The sequence below is a fragment of the Schistocerca piceifrons genome, chromosome 2, assembly GCF_021461385.2.
Source record: "Schistocerca piceifrons isolate TAMUIC-IGC-003096 chromosome 2, iqSchPice1.1, whole genome shotgun sequence".
Classification (NCBI taxonomy): Eukaryota; Metazoa; Arthropoda; class Insecta; order Orthoptera; family Acrididae; genus Schistocerca; species Schistocerca piceifrons.
Genome location: NC_060139.1, coordinates 999,447,754 through 999,473,694, shown reverse-complemented (window position 1 = coordinate 999,473,694; position 25,941 = coordinate 999,447,754). Strand labels below are relative to the sequence as shown.

Below are 25,941 nucleotides of genomic sequence, written 5' to 3'. Positions count from 1 at the left end.
GTCCACTGGGGGCCCAACCGCAGAATAACCTTTGTTTCGGTGTGGGGCGGCGGTGTGGTGAGTGGAGTGCTGTAGCCTGTTGTGGGGTTGTGAACCATTGAGGGCATGGCGGGGACGAAGTTTCTCCGTCGTTTCTAGGTCCCAAGTTCAATACAATACAATACAATACATGAGGAATCACGGTATTATTGAAAGGCCATACAAATATTATTATTTATCTCGCCTTTCGCGTGTTTCTTTTTCTGGTAAGCAAAAAGAACTGGCTATACATTGTAGGAGTCAACGTGAGAACAAGCCTTGCACAATGACATGTGATACAGCAACTACTGATTACCTCTGTAATTGTAAACAAAAAGCCAATTTAGTGACTACATCACGATTTTTAGTATAGTAAGACTGTCATCAACAGAAAACACTTTATACAGAATTGACACCGCCAAAGTACCAGAACGTTTTTTTAAGTGCAGTTGACTTAGAAAAGCTTGTTGCCGCACAGGATACTTTGGTGATAATAGCAGTACATCTAGGTTGTTGTTAATTTCAAGTCATTACTGGCACTATTGTCTGCCCCCATAGCTGAGTGGTTAAGGGAGCTGACTGTCATGCGGAGAACCCGGTCTTCAACCCCAGTGCCGCCAGGAATTTTTCCTTGTTGGGAAAAATCGAACCGGGAGCACTCAGCCTCATGATGCTGACGAACTACGTGACCGAGTAGCAGAGACTACACAACAGCTAATGAAGGCCGCAAGAGCGGTGTACTGACGCCACACCACTCCATACCGCATCCAATGACGCCATTGGCGAAGGATGACACGGTGGCCGGTCGGTGCAAATAGGCCCACCAGAGGCTATGGACAATGCTTACGTTTACAAGTAGTAGTCTCAGGTATTAAAGATAAATGCAACAAAAGAAATTGTATTTTTCTTCAAGACTGGCTGTATTCTCCTCTGGGCCCTGCTTCGCGTATGTATAGGTAACGTTCGTGTGTTTTATCATGGTCCACTGATGCCACCGTCGTGGGTTTCATAAGGAAATGGATATGTGTGCTCCTGGAATTCAAGGTGCGTTGTCTTCTGTGAGCTGAGGTACGTTGACCATGGGTGACTGTCTCTCTCTTCTCTCCCTGTTAGTATGTCTCTCCAATAACATAATCAGTACATTGAATTCTGTGACCGTTGGTAGCATGTGCGAGATGCTTGTTGCAGCTTGCCACCTACTTTGTGGCTGGAGATACTATTGTGGGCAGAAGGTGGTGACAGCCCTCAGCTAGTGATCTGGAAAGTCGTGAGTGGGCATGGTGAGGAATATATGCACAGGTTCTTTCTGTTTTTAAAATATTGTGCGTTTCTTCATAGATTCAGTATCAGTTGTGGGGAAATTGTTTACAGCGTACGCATAGCGATGTGTTGTGGGGGTATATACTCCTACTTCCCACCATTATTTACTAATGTGGTGTGTGCATTCTTATAGCGAAGTCATTGTTTTCACATACTGTGACATCACATTTTTATTTTTGGTGGTACTTGTTTAGAGTTTAAATTTAACGATATCGTGTCTGTGTACGTACGTCGGGTTTTCGACGTTACTTACAATTCTACTAGGGGCTACTAGGGGCAGCGTTATAGTGACATCAGACACCAATAATGCGGGTATAACGTAGACAGCATATGATTTATTGCACTGTGCTATTCGTTTAAATTGAGATATTTGTGTATTTGTTAAAATATCATGCTGTGTTAATTGTTCAACGTATGATGTGTATTTGTTTAAATATAGCACTGTGCTATTTGTGCAAAGAGATGTCAGTATTGGCCGAGCGGTTCTAGGCGCTACAGTCTGGAACCGCGCGACAGTTACGGTCGCAGGTTCGAATCCTGCTTCGGGCATGGATGTGCGTGATGTCCTTAGGTTAGTTAGGTTTAAGTAGTTCTCAGTTCTAGGGGACTGATGACCTCAGCAGTTAAGTCCCATAGTGCTCAGAGCCATTTGAACCATCTGATGTCATAATATTTATTTGGCTATAGCACTGTGCTAATTGTTCAGCCTCATATTTATGTCTGTCTTTCTAAGACGATCTTGAAAAGTTTGTATCTGGGTAAAATCAGTGAAAAAATACTCGGTGATGGCACCCGATAGCGATCATAATGGATTCCATATGCTTTACATCCGATGAATTAGGTCGCCGAGACGTCAACGTGAGTTCACTATAATGCTCCTCAAACCATTGTAACACTGACAGTTTTAAAGAAATGAGATTTTTTAGCGGGTTTTTAGAATTATTTTAGGGTAGGTATGCGACTTTAAACTCGTAGCATGTCACTGACGGAGTGGCGAGAGGCTAACAATAGCAGACCAATGCAATAAGGAAATCATGCGCCCAATAGCATAGCGTTACCGTTAAGCACACGGCTGTAGCCACGCCACAACACCTAGGCACGTCAGTCCACAACAGCTCCCGAGCCGGCACAGTGCGACAGCATATTTGGTAGCTATGGGACGGGCATCGACTGGTGTCAACAACTTCAATGTAAGACGAGGACCCACAGTCCAATATACTTTTAATTCTGTTTTATTCTATGGACTTTCCAACTATTTGTCATGGTATTTTGTCTTTTTAGTCCGTTTAATTTCATGACATAGATTTTACAACCTGATGATGGGAGCATTGGCTCTTGAAACGCGTTGTTAAAATATATGTATAAGAATCGCGGTTGAATGCTAACAGTGATAACCAGTATAACGACAACTGCTACCTCGACTCCATAATGGATTATATTAAAACTGACAGTTATACTGCTAAAAGATGACATCGCCGTCGGGGAAGACATCAAGCATTAAGGGACACAGATGGTTCGCAGCTGTTAGTGTATCTTCGATTTCTTCCATAGGTCCAACGCAAGCGCAGTAGAATATCTCCCATAGCATTATACTGCTACCACCACCATGCGTCCATGGCGCGCTGCACTTTTCGAGCCGGCATGCACCTCAATGACGCCGTTTGTGGTTCAAATGGCTCTGCGCACTATGGGACTTAACATCTATGGTCATCAGTCCCCTAGAACTTAGAACTACTTAAACCTAACTAACCTAAGGACATCACACAACACCCAGTCATCACGAAGCAGAGAAAATCCTTGACCCCGCCGGGAATCGAACCCGGGAACCCGGGCGCGGGAAGCGAGAACGCTACCGCACGACCACGAGCTGCGGACACGCCGTTTGTGGAGACGGCCATCGACGTAGTGTAGCAGAAATGTGATTCACCTTAAGAACTGCCACGTTTCCGTTGATCGACGTCGAATCCCGATGGTCCCGTGCCCACCGGAATCGTAATTGATGATGTCGTTGGGTCAACATGTAAACACTTATGGATGCTTTGCTGCGGAGCTCCATGTTCAACAACGTATTATGATCTGTGTGCTCCGAAATACTTGCGTGTGCACCAGCATCGTGCCACAGATCACCATCTATCCTACTTTACGGAGCAGATATCATACGAACACCACGTTCTGTGAAGAGTCGTGGATGTCCAACCATTTAGCGACAGGTGGTACTTTCATTGCAGTTCTGCCACTTTTCGTAGATTCTCTCGAGGGTGTAACGTGAACTTTCGACAGCTTCGACGTTTATCGAGATACACTTTTGCAGGCTCTGCGTCATAATAACCTTCCCTTTGTCACAGTCGCTTATTTCAATAGATTATCCTATTTGGAGCCCCTGTCTTTGCTAGTGTGATCCCCCGTCCGTGTCCACTCCGATTACACACCTTTGTTAGAACGTCAGGAACCAGCAATGCCGCCAGGCGGCTTCTAACGTCGCAGTGGTCAGTGATCATAATGTTTTAACTTATCAGTTTATATCTTAATGCACTACAATAAATGAGCGTGAAACATAAAACTCAAAAACGAAAAAAATTATAAAAAAGTGATACTGTCATAAAGATAAGGGTTATAGGTGACTGGAAGGTAAACGAAGTAAAATTGCAAGCAGTTTAAATGCCATCCTCAAATTCCGTTGAAGATTACAGAAGGCAGGACCTTCTAAAAATTGGTGTTAATAGTGACTAACTTGTACATTATCTCATTGTGGGCAACATAGGGAAAACACTTATTAAGGTACATAAAAGCGCACAGCTAACATAATGTAAGCAAGAAACATGCGAAGAAATGCTGCAATGCCACTTCAGTAGTTTGATAAACGAGCATATGTTGTACCCCCACAACAAGAGAAGCAAGTAAGGTACGTGTGTGCAGTTTTCAGATCACTGACGATGTTTTAATCAAAAAACATGAAATACACTCCTGGAAATTGAAATAAGAACACCGGGAATTCATTGTCCCAGGAAGGGAAAACTTTATTGACACATTCCTGGGGTCAGATACATCACATGATCACACTGACAGAACCACAGGCACATAGACACTGGCAACAGAGCATGCACAATGTCGGCACTAGTACAGTGTATATCCACCTTTCGCAGCAATGCAGGCTGCTATTCTCCCATGGAGACGATCCTAGAGATGCTGGATGTAGTCCTGTGGAACGGCTTGCCATGCCATTTCCACCTGGCGCCTCAGTTGGACCAGCGTTCGTGCTGGACGTGCAGACCGCGTGAGACGACGCTTCATCCAGTCCCAAACATGCTCAATGGGGGACAGATCCGGAGATCTTGCTTGGCCAGGGTAGTTGACTTACACCTTCTAGAGCACGTTGGGTGGCACGGGATACATGCGGACGTGCATTGTCCTGTTGGAACAGCAAGTTCCCTTGCCGGTCTAGGAATGGTAGAACGATGGGTTCGATGACGGTTTGGATGTACCGTGCACTATTCAGTGTCCCCTCGACGATCACCAGTGGTGTACGGCCAGTGTAGGAGGTCGCTCCCCACACCATGATGCCGGGTGTTGGCCCTGTGTGCCTCGGTCGTATGCAGTCCTGATTGTGGCGCTCACCTGCACGGCGCCAAACACGCATACGACCATCATTGGCACCAAGGCAGAAGCGACTCTCATCGCTGAAGACGACACGTCTCCATTCGTCCCTCCATTCACGCCTGTCGCGACACCATTGGAGGCGGGCTGCACGATGTTGGGGCGTGAGCGGAAGACGGCCTAACGGTGTGCGGGGCCGTAGCCCAGCTTCATGGAGACGGTTGCGAATGGTCCTCGCCGATACCCCAGGAGCAACAGTGTCCCTAATTTGCTGGGAAGTGGCGGTGCGGTCCCCTACGGCACTGCGTAGGATCCTACGGTCTTGGCGTGCATCCGTGCGTCGCTGCGGTCCGGTCCCAGGTCGACGGGCACGTGCACCTTCCGCCGACCACTGGCGACAACATCGATGTACTGTGGAGACCTCACGCCCCACGTGTTGAGCAATTCGGCGGTACGTCCACCCGGCCTCCCGCATGCCCACTATACGCCCTCGCTCAAAGTCCGTCAACTGCACATACGGTTCACGTCCACGCTGTCGCGGCATGCTACCAGTGTTAAAGACTGCGATGGAGCTCCGTATGCCACGGAAAACTGGCTGACACTGACGGCGGCGGTGCACAAATGCTGCGCAGCTAGCGCCATTCGACGGCCAACACCGCGGTTCCTGGTGTGTCCGCTGTGCCGTGCGTGTGATCATTGCTTGTACAGCCCTCTCGCAGTGTCCGGAGCAAGTATGGTGGGTCTGACACACCGGTGTCAATGTGTTCTTTTTTCCATTTCCAGGAGTGTATGTATGGCGACGAAAGACACGATTTTAGTAGTTTGATGGCCAGAAGAGCGGAAAATCATGGTCTTTATTACTAAAGGATATTTCCTTATGCCTTATAACTGTCACAAACTGAAGCACATATAAAACATCCTGATAGATTAAATCTGTATGTTGGACCGGGACTCGAACTCAGGACCTCTACCTTCTGCGGGCAAGTACCAAGACAGCTTCCCAAGGAGAGCTTTACTCTCGCCAGTTCCTCCTTTCCTACCTTCGAAACCAGTGCTGAATCTGGTAGAAAGTTTCACATCAGCGCACACTCCGCTGCAGAGAGAAAATTCCTTGCGAAGCATATACGTGTTGTGGATTTCCACAGCTTGATGCGATGTGCTGCACTACATGAATGTAATGTAAACAGTCGCTAGAGGTAAATACTGTTGTATAAAGCGAGAAATCCTGTACTGGTGACGGATGGAGTACTACATTGTGGAGCTGTCAGTTCATGAACTATTGATTTTTATATCATTTCCGATTTTCTACTGATGACAACTTGAGAGTGGAAAATACGAAGCGAAGCACATTTCTTTTAAACATCAGGGTACCTATGGTAAGCTAGCTTTGTTAAAACGTTAATACTACCTCTTTCAGTGCTTTTGTCAGAGTGGGTTTAGTTATCACTATCTAAAATAGGTATTGGAAAGTACTCGCTCATTGCCAAATACAATAAATATGTGTAGTGACACGATTGTATTGAAATTTCTTTTATTTTCCTTCGTATTTTTTACATTTGAAAATTAAATCACTGATCGTGTACAGTTGTTGTTCTTGTTGTTGTGGTCTTCAGTCCTGAAACAGGTTTGATGGAGTTCTCCACGCTACTCTATTCTGTGCAAACTTCTTCATCTCCCAGTACCCACTGCAACCTACGTCCTTCTGAATCTGCTTAGTGTATTCATCTCTTGGTCTCCATCTACGATTTTTACACTCCACGCTACCGTCCAATACTAAATTGATGATCCCTTGATGCCTCAGAACATGTCCTACCAACCAATCCCTTCTTCTAGTCAAATTGTGCCACTAACTCCTCTTCTCCCCAATCCTATTCAATACCTCCTCATTAGTTATGTGATCTACCCATCCAATCTTCAGCATTCTTCTGTAGCACCACATTTAGAAAGCTTCTATTCTTTTCTCGTCCAAACTATTTATCGTCCACGTTTCGCTTCCATACATGGCTAAACTCCATACAAATACTTTCAGAAACGACTTCCTGACACTTAAATCTAAACTCGATGTTAACAAATTTCTCTTCTCCAGAAACGCTTTCCTTGCCATTGCCAGTCTACATTTTATATCCTCTCTACTTCGACCATCATCAGTTATTTTGCTCCCCAAATAGCAAAACTCCTTTACTACTTTAAGTGTCTCATTTCCTAATCTAATTCCCTCAGCATCACCCGACTTAATTCGACTACATTCCTTTATTATCGTTTTGCTTTTGTTGATGTTCATCTTATATCCTCCTTTCAAGACACTGTCCATTCCGTTCAAGTGCTCTTCCAAGTCCTTTGCTGTCTCTATCAGAATTACAATATCATTGGCGAAACTCAAAGTTTTTATTTCTTCTACATGGATTTTAATAACTACTCCGAATTTTTCTTTTGTTTCCTTTACTGCTTGCTCAATATACAGGTTGAATAACATGGGGGAGAGGCTACAACCCTGTCTCACTCTCTTCACAACCACTGCTACCCTTTCATGCCCTTCGACTCTTATAACTGCCATCTGGGTTCTGTACAAAGGAGAAAAGAAATTTGTGGTACATCTTGACTAAAAGAAGGAATCTTTTGATAGACACGTTCTGGGACATTAAAGGATCACCAGTTCAGTCCTGGAGGGGTGGGTGAAAATCATAGGAGACCAAGATATGAATACAGTAAGTAGGTTCAGAAGGATGTAGGTTGAAGTAGTTGTGCGAACATGAAAAGGCTCGCACAGGATAGTGTAGCAAGGAGAGCTGCATCAAACCAATCTTCGGACTGAGGATCACAATAACAACAGTGATGCGTTGAGATCACAATGTTTGTCATAATGGGTTGTTTGTTAACCATAAACTCGCTACAGGGACACTGAGACATAGAGAAAAAATGCCAGTATGCTGCAGAAGTCATTGCTCTCTCTTCAAACAATGCCTCTACGCAGAGCAGCAGGACAATGAATTTTGTGAAATGCAACACTCAATGATTTTTCTGAACTTTGGCTTTTGTCACCTAAAGTCAATTAAGCAAATTTATTTTAATAATATGTCAACACATCATATTAGGGCAATATTATTTGTTACGTTGAAAGGGACGTACAAGTATGCTTCAGTACTGGTATTTGGCACTAAAATTTAATTTACTTCAATGCATGAATTCTTCCTGACAATATTTGGTATTTAATAGTCACTACAGCAGCTCTCAGATTGTTACTAGCGGCACAGTATATTTACGATTGTTTGCAATAGTGTCTTTATGCATGATTGTTAATGTAGTTCGTATTAATGGGTCTATGAATGCTTTTCTCTTGCTATGTTAATTTGTTACTACGTAAATGCAGAGCTGGAAAATACTAAATTATTGGCGATATCTACATTAACGTTCCAGTTAGGATATAGATAATATTGTTTTTTCTTCTAATATCAATTTCAAAATTGTGCTCACGGAAGTGAAGTACGTCTTCCATGTGTGCTTATAAAAATGTTCGTTGTAAAACGGGGTTACAGTATCCGATGTGCCGGCTGTGATTATTCGTAGTTAGACAGTATATTTAAACAGAAAATCCCGACTGCCGAATTACAACGTGATTATTTTGTGTGGCCGCTGTGTCCTCACTGCAGCTGCATTAACCTGCAAAAGGTCCTCCTGCTTAGCTGAGTGCTAACGTGCTCGCCGCCCCTGCACGCGGGTCGGGGTTCGATTCCCAGCTGGGATGGAGATTTTATTCGCTCGGGGACTGCGTGTTGTGTTGTCCTCATCATCATTTCATCCTTATCACTGGCGCGCAAGTCACGCAATGTGGCGTCGACTGAAATAAGACTTGCACTTCTCGGCCGAACTTCCCCGCATGGGACCTCCCTGCCAACGATGTCGTACGCTCATTTCCATTTTACCTGCAGCTTTTATTCCAAGATCTTGTACAAGTTTAAGTTTGTGTCAAGCACACAATTACAGATTTAGAGAGATGTACTCGCCACTGGTATCAGATGTAAATGTTGCCATCGTGGAGTATATGCAGAAACAGGGTTCAATTACGGCATTCGTACTACCGAGTTAGTGTAATCTTGGAGCACCAGGAAGCTGTTGTAAACGTTTGGGGCAGCCTCTGTGGTGGGAATGGAAATGAGCGTGCGGCATTGTGGGCCGGGAGTCCCCCATTCGGGAAGTTCGGCGGCCGAGGGCAAGTACTTATTGCATTCGACGCCACATTGGGCGACTTGCGCGTCAGAGATGGGGATGAAATGATGATGAGGACAACACAACACCCAGTTCCTGAGCGAAGAAAGTCTCCAGCCTCAGCCGGGACTCGAACCCGGGCCCCTTGGCGTGGCCATTTGGATAGAAATGATAGTCTCTAACATTACTACTAGTGCTTGTATTATACAAGTTTAAGTATTTTTAAAACTTTCTTTTCTTTTATTCTCAGTTAACATCAGCCCATAGACATTTGTCTTTATTTTGTGGACACTATACAGTGGTGGTTTTGAGTGGGGAGATGTTTTGAACTACGGTTACGTTAAGATGCCGGTAGAGGTCGGGCCTGAACTACCAACGCCAACCGAAGCAAATAATTGCACTGTAGCCACTACCAAATGCTTTGTCTAGTCCAATTTTCTTTCTGTTGTGGACTGCTTTTTTTATTAGTCTGAAATGAGTGAAGAGACTAATCTCCGTGCGTAAAGAGAATCGAATGCGACTCTCACAACAACAAAAGGAATCGGCGGTTTCTACGACCATTATGTGAGATCTGTGTGGTGTCACAGCCAGACACCACACTTGCTAGGTGGTAGCCTTTAAATCGGCCGCGGTCCGGTAGTATACGACGGACCCGCATATCGCCACTGTCAGTAATTGCAGACCAAGCGCCGCCACACGGCAGGTCTAGAGAGACTTACTAGCACTCGCCCCAGTTGTACAGACGACGTAGCTAGCAACAGACACTGAGAATTACGCTCACGTGGATATGATGAGAATGTCCACTACTAAATTCACACACAAAATTCACTACTAAATTCACACACTAAATTCATTCACCTAAAAGCGTCAACCACGATATCACCGGTATACGGATCAAATGCTTTACATGAAATGGTTTTCGTTCAATATCTGGTTTGTAAAACCACTGAGGACCCACATACAAGATGGTAGAAAATAAATCTGAAGAATATGTACATCTCTTTCACACAAACAAAATACACCAAAATGATTTATTTAGTTATCAGCCCTGTTTTGTCACTGTTAAAACTTTAACCCAGTGTCATACGGTACATTCCTGTTACTGTAAATACCATGGCAACATCTTTTGTACAGCATTTTTCCCTGGTGGTAATATTGTGGTGTCACCGCCAGACACCACACTTGCTAGGTGGTAGCCTTTAAATCGGCCGCGGTCCATTAGTATACGCCGGATCCTCGTGTCGCCACTGTCAGTGATTGCAGACCGAGCGCCACCACGCGGCAGGTCTAGTGAGACGTACTACCACTCGCCCCAGTTGTACAACCGACTTTGCTAGGAAAGGTTCACTGACAAATACGCTCTCATTTGCCGAGACGATAGTTAATATAGCCTTCAGCTAAGTCAATTGCTACGACCTAGCAAGGCGCCATTTATCCTTTGCTATGTATCTAATGAAGCATGTACAGTAACAAGACCAATGTTCACCAATTGTGGATTAAAGTTACGTATTCCAGAAGCTACGTACTTTTCTTTATAACATTCATTACGTATGCTGTTTCAGACCTCACGCCAGCCTGCGTGAGTTTAAGCGCGTGCCTTTCGGTTACCCGTCACTGTGGACTGGCTGTCTTGTCAGTCCACAACAATCTGCTTTCGTGGAAGCACAGAAAGTGAGCGTAGGGTGGCAACCCTTCGAGAAGGAGGCGGTGCTTATTCTCCCACAACGCTCCTCTCCGCTCCGGCAGTCAAATTTCTCGTTTGCTAACGGTCGCGGCTGACTGCCACGCATAATATCTGTCCGCATAATATCTGCACTAGTGTTTCTTGTGTTTTCTAGATTTAGATATTTTGAAAATTTTTCGTTCTCGGTTAACTTCTATCTCTAAAAATTTGACTTTAGCTGCATTACTGGTACGTATGTTCACTATATTTAGGTATCCTTAAATTTTTTGTGAAATAAATCTGTTTAATGTTTCGTTTTATTTGAGCTCGGCACCTTACCACTACCCGATCGTAGTTCGTTGACCCGTGGAACCCACAGCTATGAATATTATATTTCGAGAGTATTTTTTTAATTTTTAACTTTTTTAATGTAATTTTTGCTGAATGAAATGTGAGAGGTTTATCCAAGTACTCACTAATTACGCAGAAAGTGTATGATATTGTTGGTACTGAAAAGCCAAATACATATATCATTATTATGATTCGGTATTTGGTGGTTGTATTTCTTAAAGGCTTTCATCAAATGAGGATTGTAAATGTGTTCTGATCAGAGTAAATGTTGTACTGACCTCTGAAGCACTAAAGATAATCTGATACTGACTTTCAATACTTTGACTAAAAGCCAACCCAGTTAGCAATGCCAGTCAGTTGTGAGCTGTGGGTAGTCATAGCGTTTTGGCTTGGTGTCTTACATGGGCGTGTCTGTGAATGTGATTGTGCTTGCTTTTAGTCACTATGATGTCAGTATCAGTGACATACATGCTTAATGATGACACATACGTCTCGACAAGTAATAAAGTTGTGGTGTCACCGCCAGACACCACACTTGCTAGGTGGTAGCCTTTAAATCGGCCGCGGTCCGTTAGTATACGTCGGACCCGCGTGTCGCCACTATCAGTGATTGCAGACCGAGCGCCGCCACACAGCAGGTCTAGAGAGACTTCCTAGCACTCGCCCAGTTGTACAACCGACTTTGCTACCGATAGTTCACTGACAAAATACGCTCTAATTTGCCGAGACGATAGTTAGCATAGCCTTAAGCAACGTCATTTGCTACGACCTAGCAAGGCGGCCTGTTCGGTTACTATTGATATTGTGAATAATGTACAGTCAAGAGCGACGTTCACCAGTTATGGATTAAAGTTAAGTATTCCACCAGCTACGTCCGTTTTTTCTAAAGTCTAATTTCCTTGTCCTGTTCCAGACCTCACGCCAGCCTGCGTGAGCTAAAACCCGGTGTTGGCTCTCCTGCCAACCCACAACAAAAGTAGTCTCTGCTGTCAAATATAGTAAATATACTCGTCAACAAAGCGGGAAATTAAAGACATGAAAGCGAAAATAAGAAGAAAAGGTGTAAAAAAATGTATAAGAACACAAAATTACTTTAGGTCTTCCCTCCACAAGACGAGGAAGTTTACGTTATATATCAGTATACTCGACTGATTTCATGTGTCAGCCACACAGAATAAATATATGCTAAACATGTATAACGTGCAGCAACAAAAACCTTAAAAATACATAACTTTCTTGGACGACAAACGTCAGTGTCATACATTGGAAGATAAAACTTGTTTGACAGAGTGAATAGAGGCAGAATGATTACATAACTTACTGTCCTTCATTTCCGTGAAAGGTGAGTGTGTCAAAATGCACTTACTGCATGGTGGGACAAGCAAAAGTGAAAAGATTTTATTCTGAAAAATTTATTTTTAAAGCTTTTACATTCCATTACTATGGATACTGGTGGCATGTATGGGTCAAGTTGTTGGGTTTGGCTCCAGAATTCAGTGGCCATACTTTCCGTAGCCCCCAAGTCCTCCAAAGCCACCGGCAGCTCCACCGTATCCTCCAGCAAGGCCACCACTGTAACCTCCTCCAAGACCACCGCCAAGGCCTCCTCCGATACCGCCGTGACCAGCGCTGACGACGTAGGGCACTGGACGCTTAACGACGTAGGGCTGAGGAACCGGGACAGACACTGGGGTGGGGACCTTGACAGGGACGGGCACAGGGTTGTCTACAGGGACAGGGTACGGCTGTGGCACCTGCACAGGGACAGGCCGGTCCACAGTTACTGTGAATGGGACCCTCACAGGCACTCGAACGATCCTCTCCACAGGGACTGGGACCCGGACAGGTATTCTGTTGACAGTGATCTGTGGTTGTCCCCCTCCAATGCCGGACCCGATGCCGCCTGCAAGGCCGCCTCCGAGTCCACCAGCGTATCCACCTCCGTAGCCGCCTCCATAGCCGCCACCGTAGCCGCCTCCATAGCCACCACTGTAGCCACCTCCCAGACCGTAGCCGCCACCATAACCACCCAGTGAACCGGAGAGTCCTCGCTTCTCTTTCACTGGCTGCTCCTCCTCGGCTAGGACGGACAGGGCCACACCGCACAGATACACGCACACCTGTTGAGATTCAGATATTTGTAACTGAACCATTATGATGCTAGGATTGTGGATACAAATTTGTAATATTACATGCTTAAACACTACCGATACGTTCTCATTTAGCTGTAGAAGCTACTTTTATTGATATTTGTTGACTGATTTACATGTCGAACTTGTTTCTATTGCAGAAAATCAGTTCTAACTCAAAGAGTTATTGTGTATGCAGTTAAATTTTCAATAAAATTGTGAAAATTTGTAAATAATACGACATTTTGCAACCTGGCAAGAACAATTTCTTGAGATTATGTCACTGAAAAATACGTGTAAAGTGCCCCTAAGTATACAAAGTATCTAATGGAACCTACTTCCAGCTATATGTACGCGAATTTTGAAGAAAGGTTACGCTATTTCAATGTAAGTTTTACAGAATTAATTCTTTACTGCGAGATTTCCTAAGTATTACATTTTTGATTTTTTACTATCCTTGCTGGTGTGTGATATATCCAAATAAACGTGTACTGCCGTGGAATACATCAATATATCAGATTTCCTTCGGTTAAAACCTCCGAAGACGTCTCTCACAGACGCAGATGAAACTTTGAGGAATAGTTTTATATTTCGACCACAGTCTCCAGCCCAGAAGTTTTAATTTAAATGACTATGAAAACCTACATAGTAACATTATACAAGATTCTGTCCGAAGGGAAAAAAATTAACTGACATTATTTTCACTCGTGAGATTTATAATTTACAAATAATTTGATGTAAAGATCACTCTCGTTACTCTTTGCTATTTTATAAATACATTTTCGTACAACAACCGTAAGACCGGGGCTGCTTGAAACGAGTGTGTACTCTGACCACAGTTTTATAGTGCTCAGTCTCATATAACCTGTAGTTTTTGGTATAAATAGCCTGGAATCCTGTCGTCACGGAATTATGAGTTCCGACGCCAAGCAAATATCGCACAGCTGAGCGAAACTAAACTGCAACATTAGCTACCGTTAATTTCAACTTTTGCACATTTCTCAACAATTTTGATAGAGAAATGTCTGTGTTACATCATTCTTTTGTTGTTCATAAGACATCTGAACTGATACTATGAAAAGTACAAATTTCAGTTTAAAATGGTCGTAACTGCTCTACTATTAAACTACACAAAAATGCACGAATATCATACAGCAAGATACCTCTCCAGTCGCCTTTTCTTATATAAATACCGGTAAGACTGCCAACTTTACATAGGACTTTTTGATCTATTTGCAGTTTGTGTATTGTGTATTGAGCTGGGGAGCTAGAAACGACGAAGAGGCTTCGTCTCACCGTAGCCCTCAGTGGTTCGGTCCACAGTAGATATATTCAAGCATTAATATATATATATTCAAGCATAATATCCATCATGTGATGTTAGGATCAATGATGGACGTTCCTGAAAGACACATTGGAAACAAAATCTTGTTAAAATAATGAATATGTGCTTAATAAGTTTCACGGTTTTCTGATAGAAAATTTGTAAGAGAAACTACGACAGAAAGTGAGGGGTTGTGACGCTAGTGAAACTTGAAGTTATTTACCAATAAATCAGCGCGCCGTAGGTGTTATGGGTAGAGATATCATTACAAAACCTTTTATCCGACCTTCAAGCAGGAAAATTAGAGCATGTATTTCACAAAATGTTGAAAGTGAACCCATGAATGATATACTGAAATACTACTTTACTGTCTGGCTGACGAACGAAATGTAACTGAAAATGTGTGCAATTCATGTTAAATATTTTAGCACCATATATCAATGATGTTAAAGAATAGTATTTGATTTTCACCTCTCGAGCAGATGACTACCTCTGGCTCCTTACATCGTAATTATGTTTAAGATCTGTAGAAAATGGTAGTTTTGTTGCGACACGTCTCCATCATTTCTTTGCGTTTCATGAATGCCTCTCGGATGACTGGCAGGCAATTTTCTCGTCTATAGTTTTTATTAGTCTAAACTGAACTGCAGCGATATGATAGGGGACCGGTATCTGAAGCATTCGCATTCATCACGCGAGATGATTCATTAAATTCGAGGACCTGTATTATTGAGGAAACAAGTCAGATTAGCCCAAAAGGAAGTGGTCAACAAAATTAGATCAACTACTGGGATGGCTGACAGAACAACCTGTGGTCGAAATCTTCCTCTACTGATCTAATTTTAACAAGAAAAACGTTCTAATAATCTCGACGTTAAATTTATGTTGAATTTTAATCTATATTTTTATTTCTAGGTGTCTGACGGAGGAAGTTTTCATGTAATTGTGTTTTCGTTGGCCATCAGGCCCTTTTGCTTCGAATGCCTGATAGCTCAGATTTTTCAGCATTTTTGTCACGATCTGTCTTGGCTTTGTATTTATTCTATAGTCTTACAGGAGACGCTGTCTAATGCCAAAAATGACTTTATCCAGGTTCCATCCTATAAACCTTCATATGGCCCTTCATTGTATTTTCTCGATGTCCTCTGGTAGTCCTATTATCTTGGAGCTCATATCTAGTGACAGAAGTGCATTACGGTTCGTACAAGCAGTTTGTACGGTATCTGTTATCATCTTACCTGGAAGAGGTTGGTATATTATCGCAAGAATGTACCGTCAGTACTCACCAGGATCCTCATTGCTGCTTGTGTGTTCTTCTGAGAGCGAGCAATGACTGATGCTGTTGCGAGGCGGTGGTGAGCTTTTATACCTCTAGCAAGCTAACGTCCGCCTGCCCCACGTTCACCACAGCACAATTACGGCGTCCTGTTTCACAGAAACTGCACAACAGCGTAACAACCTTCGCTGATACGGAAGCTGTGCGGTGTGATGGGACGTTGTAAGCTGTCGGTAACGGGTTGAGAATTACTCGGTGAAAATTAGTGCGATTGTCTACAGGTTTTGCGCTAATTATGAGAGATAACTATCAGCGATAGTTCCAACTTCGTTAATCTGATTTGTTTGTTAGACGAAGATGTCGGAGAATGATGAATAAGGGGAAAGGCTACTGCTCTGCAGGAAGTTCTGGATTTCTTGCGCTAAGAAAGCCAAAGATCCGTTCCTACTAGCATGAAGTATACACTGATAAGCCAAGACATTATGGTCTCTGTCCACTGCGACGTTGGATGCCTTCTGGTGGCGTTAGGGTCGCCTGACGCGGTAACAAAAATATGTAAGGGGAGTGATACGTATTTCCTTAGTCGTACAACACTTGCACAGTATGTCTTCAATACCGTAAAAGAGGAAGTGGGATGGAATCATAGTTGGTAGTCACACTTTATAATTAGGTCATTTTATTGGCATTACGCCTTTAAAAAAATTATTTGAGAATTACAAATTGTGAACGAGCCACTAGATAAAACTTCGCAAATACAATTAGAAACCCAACGTACTCAGTGCTATAACAATTTCAAATTAAGGAAAGGGGGTTACTGACAAACTTGAGAACTTCAAACTCCCATGTAGGACTTCCCTCAAAATCGATATAATGAGACAATTACAGGTAAAGGGTGACTTAATAACGCTTCAGCACTAATGCCAAACTAAGATGCCATTACAAACATGATGGAATCATTTAATTAAAAAGTAACTGCAACAGAGACACTGAGCTTAAAAAAATAAATGTTTACGTACTCAGACGTGTTAATAAAAAATTACTAGAAAAAGCTGCACAAGGAACTCAGCGGATGCTATGCAGTTTAAAGATTAGCCAGTTGCCAGTGAGTAATATTGAAGACAACAAGTTCATATACAAACAGGTTACATACAAAAAATATATCTACCAGCTTAACCCGCCTTGAAGGACGGAAGAAAAATACTAAACTTTGTAAGGGCATATGTGATCAACTCTGGTAGTGGCCAGGTTCTTAAACACTGCCAGGCCTAGATATCGGATGACATTTCACTGCCCGCCAAGGCACTGGCACAATTTAAAGTTTCAGCCCGAATCACAAAGACATTCCAATAACTCTGAAACATAGAAACTCTGGGCAGAGCCTTTGGCTCACTTACAAATAGACGACAGTATTAATAGAGTGCAGACTTTAAAAACAGCAACATAAAATCATTTGATTGCAAGAGACACAAAAAAATTTCTGGGTAAATTTTCAAATAACGGCCACTATTTAACTAGGCCAAGAAAGTCTCCCATAATAATAAAGTTCAAAATCTCTGAGTGCATCGGTGAACAAACAATTACGACGAATTACTCCATATCAGGTACACAATACGAGGGAGCGGTTTCCACAGCTTCACCGCTTCCCTTCAAATTTTGTTCCCAGCGAAGTCACAGAACTTGTATCTCCAAGCTGCCCATGTCGGCAAAACGTCCAACCAATTTCACGCCACAACGTGTAACGGTCATCACACTCGTTCGGCAGCCGTTGACACTCGTATCAACGGCGAATGACACGAGATCTCGAGGGTTCCCGTCGAAGGCTAACAACCAACTCGCTTTGCCTGCGAAGCCGCAAGATAAGACACGCGAAAAGCAAAGATAGCTTACCTCAACCACAATCGATCTCAACGATACATGAACAAAATAAAACTGGCGCCAGCTCGCCACGGCTCACGGAGCAGACGCTGACGGGAGATCACTCTAGCGAAAATATGGGCTGAAAATGAGGATATCCATTGAGATACGGATTCTGACAAATTGTAGATTATTACTACGCAGAGTCTGTGAAGGAGTATCTCGTAACGGCAAAGCTGGTCGAATGTTCATGTGCTACTGCCGTACGGAACGGTGAAACTACCACTAGGCGCTAAATGATTGGACGTCCGCGACTCTTGACAGAACGTGGGGTTCGGAAGCTTGTCTGCTCTGCAAAATAGGATAGATGGTGATCTGTGACATCTCTGCCAAAAGAGCACAATGCTGGTACACGTACAAAGTTTCGGACCACACCTTTCGTTGTGGTACACTGTTGAACATGGAGCTGCTCAGCAGACCACACCTACGTGTTAACATGTTGACCCAACGACATCGTCACTTACGACTGCAGTGGGAACGAGACCATCGAGATTCACCCATCGATCGACGGAAACGTGTCGGCTCTTCGGTTGAATGACATTTTTGCTGCACTGGGCCAACGGTAGTCTCCACAAACGCTGTCATCGAGGCGAACGGCGGTTCGAAACGTGCAGCGCGCCATGGACGCAGGGTAGTGAGAGCAGCATTGTGGTATGGGTGACATTCTCCTGTTTTTGGATGAGGCCGGTAATAGTAATCGAAGAACACTGACAACTGAGAATCACCTGCATCCCTTCATGCTTGATGTCTTCCCTTACTGCGATGGCAACTTTCAGCAGTATAACTGTCCGTATTTCGAGGCCAGAACCGCGTTACTGCGGTTTGAGGAGCATTATAGTGAACTCGCGTTGATGTCTTGGGACCGAATTCACCTAATGTATGGAACCCACCTGGGTCGCTATCGGGAGTCGTCACTGCGTGCGCAAAACAACGGACCATTTTTTGCACGAATTACGTGAGCTGTAGATGAACATCTAAGGCCACGAACCTTGGCAACCTACCAACAAACTATCAGATTCTTGATAAGCAGATTCAGTGATGTATTTTGTTCCAGAGACGGAAGGCAGTTAAATGTGGCGCAGATCTAACAAAAATAATTTGGATCACAGAATAAAGAAAGGTGCTGGGTACACAAATTTAAGTGGGAATAGCGCCACATGCAAAATTGTAATAATAGTATTGTATATACCATTCTTTATTTTTATTGTGCACGAAGACTCGGCACAACAACGTTTGAGTATGCGATGTTTAGTTATTATTAAATAACATTTTCGTCCTTTTACAAGTCCAGTCCTTTCCATATCTAATTTCTTCAGTCTTAATGAATTCCAACTAGATAAAAATTAAGCAGCTCGAAACAGTGCCGACTTTGGATCATTTTAATTGTGCATGCGCTTCTCTCTAATGGTGGAATCGAACTAAAACATTGGTAGACTACGTCTTCCACAACAGAAGGGAAAGCAAACAAGAAACTAAGGACAAACTTATCTGTGAGTTTACGTAGTCTTAGATCGAGACTATTCAGTGGATTATTACTTAATACATTACTGAAAAATTAGGATTTATAGTCAAAATAGGAGGAGGAAAAGAAAAACATGCGAGATCATACATAACATAAGAAAGCTGCTGTTGGTTCATGGATCACAATTATATTGATAGCACAATAAAATTAGAATCGTGGCAAAAGTCTGTTTTCAAATGAACTACGTGTGGGTTCAAATGTTCAAATAAGCCGGCCAGAGTGGCCGAGCTGTTCTAGGCGCTACAGTCTGGAACCGCGTGACCGCTACGATCGCAGGTTCGAATCCTGCCTCGGGCATGGATTTGTGTGATGTCCTTAGGTTAGTTAGGTTTAAGTAGTTCTAAGTCCTAGGGGACTGATGACCTCAGAATTTAAGTCCCATAATGCTGAGAGCCATTTGAACCATTGTTTTGTTGAAATGTGTGTGAATCCCTAAGGGACCAAACTGCTGAGGTCTTCGGTCCGTAGACTTACACACTACTTAAACTAACTTACGCTAAGGACATCACACACATCCATGCAAGAGGGAGGGGCCACGCAGTCTGTGACATGGTGCCTCTAGCCGCGCGGCCACTCAGAGCGGCAAAACTACGAGTTAAATGACTACAACATACGAGTTATTCCAGTGGAGGTAATGCTGTTGTATCTACGGGACGACGTAAGAAAGAAGATGAATTAAAGTTTACAGAACTGTGTAAAATCAGATAATAGCAGGCCGTTAAAAATTAAGAACACTGATATAGCACAGCGTTTGCTTTAGAATTTGTTTATCATAATATATTGTTTTCATTAAACAATCATAAAACGAACAAATGGTTAATAAATGAATATGCCTTCGCATGAATATTATCACGAGATTATTAGTGAGTGCATCTGTGAATACAAAATGGTATAAAATATTCAAAATTCTGAGGAAAGCAGCTCAAGATAGGGAGAAAGACTGGTAACATACAATATGTACATATGCTCATTTGTGAAATATGTACATTTGTAAAAATATGAGGAAGAACTACAGAACTAGTTGAATGGAATGGACAATGTAGAGCGCAGACTGAGAGTCAGTCGAAGAAAGACAAAAGTAATGAAGATCAGCGGCAACGGGAATAGCGATAAATTTAATTGAGAACCATGATGTAGCCGAGGCGAAGGAATTCTTTTGTATGGAAGCACAATAACACATGATGGATGAAGCAAGGAATAAAAATGTATGGGTATGGGCACAGTCAAACAGGAATTCTGGCCAGGAGAAGTCTGCTGGTATAAAACATTGACCTATATCTGAGGAAGAAATTTCTGATAATGTACGTTTGGGGTATATGGTTTTTGTGGTGGTGACAGTGAGAAAACCGTAAAAGAAAATCGAAGCGATTGAGATGTGATGTAACAGAAAATTAGGTGGACTGCTAGTATTAGAAACCAGAAGGTACTTCACAGAATCTATGACGAGAGGAACATGTATTTTCAAGAAATAACTTCCAGAATACTGGAGGCTAGCTAAAAAATATACAAGACAGAGATTCGGATATTTCGAACAAACAATTGAGGACTTTGGGTGCAAGTGCAGCTCTTACATGAAGAGGTCAGCATGGGAGGAAACCGTAGAGAACCGCATCAAACCAGACAGAAGCCTGTCAGAAGCACTGTATATCATCATTTCATTGTATATTCGGCCAAGGGAACACAAACAGAACACTACAATGACCACGCACTCTTCAGTCATCTAGACAATGTAAATACATTCTGTTCTCTTCATAAGGATCTGAAGGGATGGAATAGCAACCTGTCTCCGGTAAGACCTTCCCTCTGACTGCTATACGTATTTCGTAAGTTGTCCTCAGCAGTCAAGCGACTTTTCAGGGGGATGGGAAACTCACTTTTGGTAATATCTAAATCTGTTACCGTAGTATCCCAACAGACTTAAAACGTGATACGGAGACACAATGCCAGTGGCACCAATAGCAGTGCGTTTCTATTAGCGTCCAAGAGTCCAAGATACACCAACTGTTCAGTTTGATGAATAGACACTAAGTACAAAGCCCCTGTTACAGTACAGAATGAGGTAACGTAGTTGCTAAGTCACAGCATTTGTAACGAAGGAAGCGAGGCTCAAGTATTCGTTCAGTTCACCATATCTAAACTTTCTGTAGTTTACGTGGAGAGCTTAAAGCGATTTCTAGTTATTTTGAAAAGATCACATCCAGTATCCATCCTTATCCTTATCCTTACCCGGTCAGGGTGTGTACTTTGTCTCCACTAATGTCGTCGTCGAGAGGACGTTCAGCCGTTCTGCACAGACCATCCCCCATGTGATCACATGTTGACCCAACGACATCGTCAATTACGATTGCAGTGGGCACGAGACAATCGGGATTCCAGCATCGATCAATGTAAACTTGTCGGCTCCTCCGATGAATCACATTTTTGTTACACTAGGTCGATGGTGGTCTCCTCAAACGCAGGCATCGAGATGAACGGCGGCTCTAACGTGCAGCGCGCCCAGAAGCAGGATGGTGGAAGCTGAAAAATGTTGTGGGAGACATTCTTCTGCGATTGCATAGGGCCTGTGGTGGTAACCGAAGACACACTGATGGCTGTGAAACACCTGCGTCTTTTCGTTCTTGATATCTTTCCTGGTGGTGATGTCATCTTCAGCAGTATAACTGTCCTTCTCTAGGAACCAGAATGGTGCTACAGTGGGTTTGAGGAGCATTAGAGTGAACTCACGTTGATATCTCGGCGACCAAATTCGCCTGATGTAAATCCTATGGAACCCATCTGGGTGTCTGTCGAGCACCATCACCGCGTACGCAAATCAGTGGACCGTTATTTACTCGAATTATATGACCTGTGAATGCCACATGGCCCACAAACATACTAATGATTTGTCTGATACCTGATTCTCAAAATCAGTGATGTATTTCGTCCCAAAGAACGACAAACAAGCTATTAAGGAGTTGGTCATAATAAGAGCCAAAGAAACTGGAAAACCTGCCTATCGTGTAGGGCCCCTGAAAGCACGCAGAAGTGCTGCAACACGACGTGGCGTGGACTTGACAAATGTCTGAAGTAGTCCAGAGAGGACTAACACCATGAATGGCTGTCCATAAATCCGTAAGATAACGAGGGGGTGGAGATCTCTTCTGAACAGCACATTCCAAGGCATCCCAGACATGCCCAATGATGGCTGGGGAATTTGGTGGCCAACGGAAGTGTTTAAACTCAGAAGAGTGTTCCTGGAGGCACCCTGTTGCAATTCTGTCCTTGTGGAATGTAGCATTGTCCTGGTGGAATTGCCCAAGTACGTCGATATGCACAATGGAAATGAATGGATGCAGGTGATCAGACAGGATGCTTACGTGCCACCTGTCAGAGTCGTATCTAGACGTATCAGGCTCCCGTATCATTCCAGCTGCACACATCCCACACAATTATACAGCCTCCACTAGCTTTAACTGTCCCTTGTTGGCATGCAGGGTACATGGATTCATGAGGTTGTCTCCATACCGGTACACGTTCATCCGCTCGATACAATTTGAAACGAGACTCGTCCGCCCAGGTAACATGTTTCCAGTCATCAACAGTCCAATGTCAGTGTTGATAGGTCCAGGCGAGGCGAGCATTCTGTCGTGCAATCATCAAGGGTATACGCATGGGCCTTCGGCTTCGAAAGCCCATATCGATGATGCTTGGTTGAATGGTTCTCACGCTGACACTCGTAGATGACCCAGCATTGAAATCTGCAGGAGTGTGATGAAGGGTTGCACTCCCGTCACGTTGAACGTCTCTTCAGTCGTCGTTGGTCCCGTCCTTGGATGATATTTTTCCGGCCGCAGCGATGTCGGATTCCTAATATTCATGGTACACTCGTGAAATGGTCACACGGGAGAGTCTCCACTTCATCTCTACCTCTGGGATGCTGTGTCCCATCGCTCTTGCACTGTACTATAGCACCACGTCCAAACTCACTTAAATCTTGATAACCTGTCATTATAGCAGCAGTGACCGATCTTACAAGTGCGCCAGACACTTACTGTCTTATATAGGCGTTGCCGACAGCAGCGCTGTTTTCTGTCTTTTTACACATCTCAGTTTTTGAATACGCATGCCTATACCAGTTTATTTGGCGTTTCAGTGTATAGTGTCCCTGGCACTACACAGACAATGTTTGGGAGGACACCATGGCACAGTGTCGTGCAGACGTCACACCCTTGTGTAAAGATGGCATCCCGTAGGTAACGAGAACGTAGTCCTGCCTACCACAGCCTCAGAGGGACGACGAGAGACACACACAGACAGCTTTTCTTTCCCCGCAAAATTCTTCTCTGTAGAGGGACACAGTTGAACTGACAAGAAATTCGTTGAGTGTGGGGTCCTGTGTTCAATATTTTGTGAGTCTCATTTGGAAGTGTGTTAATGATAATGACAGGAAGTGCAGAGATCATCTTTCTTTGCGACGTATGTATTACATTTCATAAAATGGACATAGTCGACATTCAAGAAATGCTCAAAACAAATCACCACGCACTTGCACCAAGAACACCGACTGAAAATGTCGCCACAGTGATCACAAAGGTTCGCACCATCAAGATAGAAGGCGAACTCATTTGGAGTTACGAACCCTGCAGGACGTTCAGTTAGATGTAGAGGCTTAAAGAATGCGTACAGAATCATACTTGTGCAACAAGGTGATGCAAACTGATGAAGTGTGATAGCATGTGACCGGATGCGAAACAGTCCGTCGTGGAGAATTCGTGAAACTGGCTGTCCTTTAATACGTACGTAACTGCAGCTAATACGATAATATGTTCCATAGGCATAGAAAGAAACGAACATCCAGAAGCTGAATTTGTCCATTGGCTCCAGGTGGTATGACCTGCAATGTGACACACTTTTCAGGGAGTATAATTTGCTATAAAGGAATCTGATTTTTATACGCAGTCAAGGACTCAAGCAAAAGCAAATAATTTTAACCAGCTATTGGCCAAAAGCAGTGCTCATACTATAGTTGTAGCTCTCTTACGCCAATTTTCCCTCTCTTGCTTGCTGCGACGTAGACATCCCCTACTGCCCTGGAGAAACCACGTGCACTCGAAAGAATCGTAGGGGACAGAGCACCTCCAGATTCTCGCAGAACAATAACTAACTTCCCAGCCAATTTACCATCCTGATTAACAGTCGGCATAATTGGATTCGAATGCGTTAAGGCATTAATGTCAGTTAATATTTATACAACTTTCTTGGTAACTCTAATTCCCAAGGTTCCTCTCATATGCATTTCCCTTTCAAATCCTGATTGGTCGGAGTTGAAAACAGATTCATTACTGAACGATGGGATAATTTTGCATATATCATGCGATGTTTGCTTTGTTTATCGTTGCCATTGCTCTGCTTTGTATCAACACCACTAACACAGTAGTACTGTTGTCAGTTACTCGTCAACTAAACAGTTCAACTAAGCCCCGTACCCTCATGATATGCTCATCAAAGGATATCTTCAACCGCTCCCTGCTCCCATTAGGAGCCATTATTTTGGCTGCATGGTAGACAACATGTGAGGAATCGAATGCCGTAAACGTCACTAGCCTATTGTGAGCTCGCAATCAAGGGCTTTCTTGTGAGTCTTAAGCGGTTGGGATGTTACGCTTTCTTCGGTTTTAAACACAATAATGTGATCTTAACCACTGAAGTAGGCCTCTCAAGAGCCCAGTGGCGGTGTTCCACCAGCGTCCCCATGTAATAATGTCTGTGTCCTGTAAACTTGCTGTGACGGCGGCTCAAGCACAGAATTGTAATGAGACAGTGAGTTAATGCTTCTGGCATCCTTCTTCCATCTTCTTATTTTATTTCGAAGTCGGTGGAACTACACAATTGGGTTATGAAAAAATGCGCATTATCCACGAATTATACTGATAAATGGTACACATCACTTTCTAATAAAATTGTATGTGATATTATTAACCTGTACTCGTAATAAAGTATAATTACTATTGTTTGTTTTTCGTGTTACTTACGTTAACTGCAAAAGGAAGATAACATCCCGATTTCCTATGTAACTGGCGAAGCAGCACGCCACTCACTGAAAGTCTGTGGCAGCAATGATGTTTGCAGTGGTGCCTACGTGGAGGAACAAGGGTCGGCTGGGATCAACGACAAAAGGTAGCGGATTGTCAAGCAGGAGACTAGCGCTACAGCCAAAGACTTTCAATGTTAGGTGCAAGTACTTGCTAAGGGAAATCTCTGTAATACACTAATGAAGACAGGTGAGCTGTTTACGGGTAAAGAGAGAGAGAGAGAGAAAGAGAGAGAGAGAAAGTCGCACAGTTGCTGTGAGTGACTTTTGACTAGAGGCCAGCCTCGGTTTGTATTTGCATCTGTCTTGGCTCATGTCTGCTATTGGTCGCCCGTCCTCAAGCCTGTTTGTCAGTGTGATTATAGCAACAGATATGTTGGTCGCTGTGTACTAGACCACATACGGTGTTAATTCGATATTAGGAATGCTAATTTCTGACGTACGCTGCGCTAGTCACAGCCGAAGGTAACAGCAGGTATTCTGGTCATGCTACCATTTATACAAAACCATGTGCTCTCAGGATACTGTATAATAAGACGAACAGTTGTTTTTCTCGG

General features: G+C 43.4%; 2 protein-coding genes across 2 annotated transcripts in view; both read right to left on the bottom strand.

Annotated features, from left to right (window-relative positions):
- LOC124776048 overlaps nucleotides 1-25,941 on the bottom strand; it is a 137,453-nt gene that overhangs the window by 81,379 nt on the left and 30,133 nt on the right. The window contains exons 3-4 of the mRNA XM_047250888.1: nucleotides 12,904-13,229; nucleotides 12,656-12,816 (exon numbers count right to left, since the gene is read on the bottom strand). Coding sequence (XP_047106844.1) covers nucleotides 12,656-12,816; nucleotides 12,904-13,229 — 487 coding nt within the window. The remainder of the gene's footprint in view (nucleotides 1-12,655; nucleotides 12,817-12,903; nucleotides 13,230-25,941) is intronic.
- LOC124777629 (cuticle protein 79-like) lies at nucleotides 12,546-16,007 on the bottom strand. The gene is made up of 2 exons (XM_047253103.1): nucleotides 15,889-16,007; nucleotides 12,546-13,269 (listed from the first exon to the last, which is right to left on the bottom strand). Exons 1-2 carry the CDS (start codon nucleotides 15,898-15,900, stop codon nucleotides 12,643-12,645), a joined length of 639 nt encoding a protein of 212 aa, XP_047109059.1. The 5' UTR covers nucleotides 15,901-16,007; the 3' UTR covers nucleotides 12,546-12,642.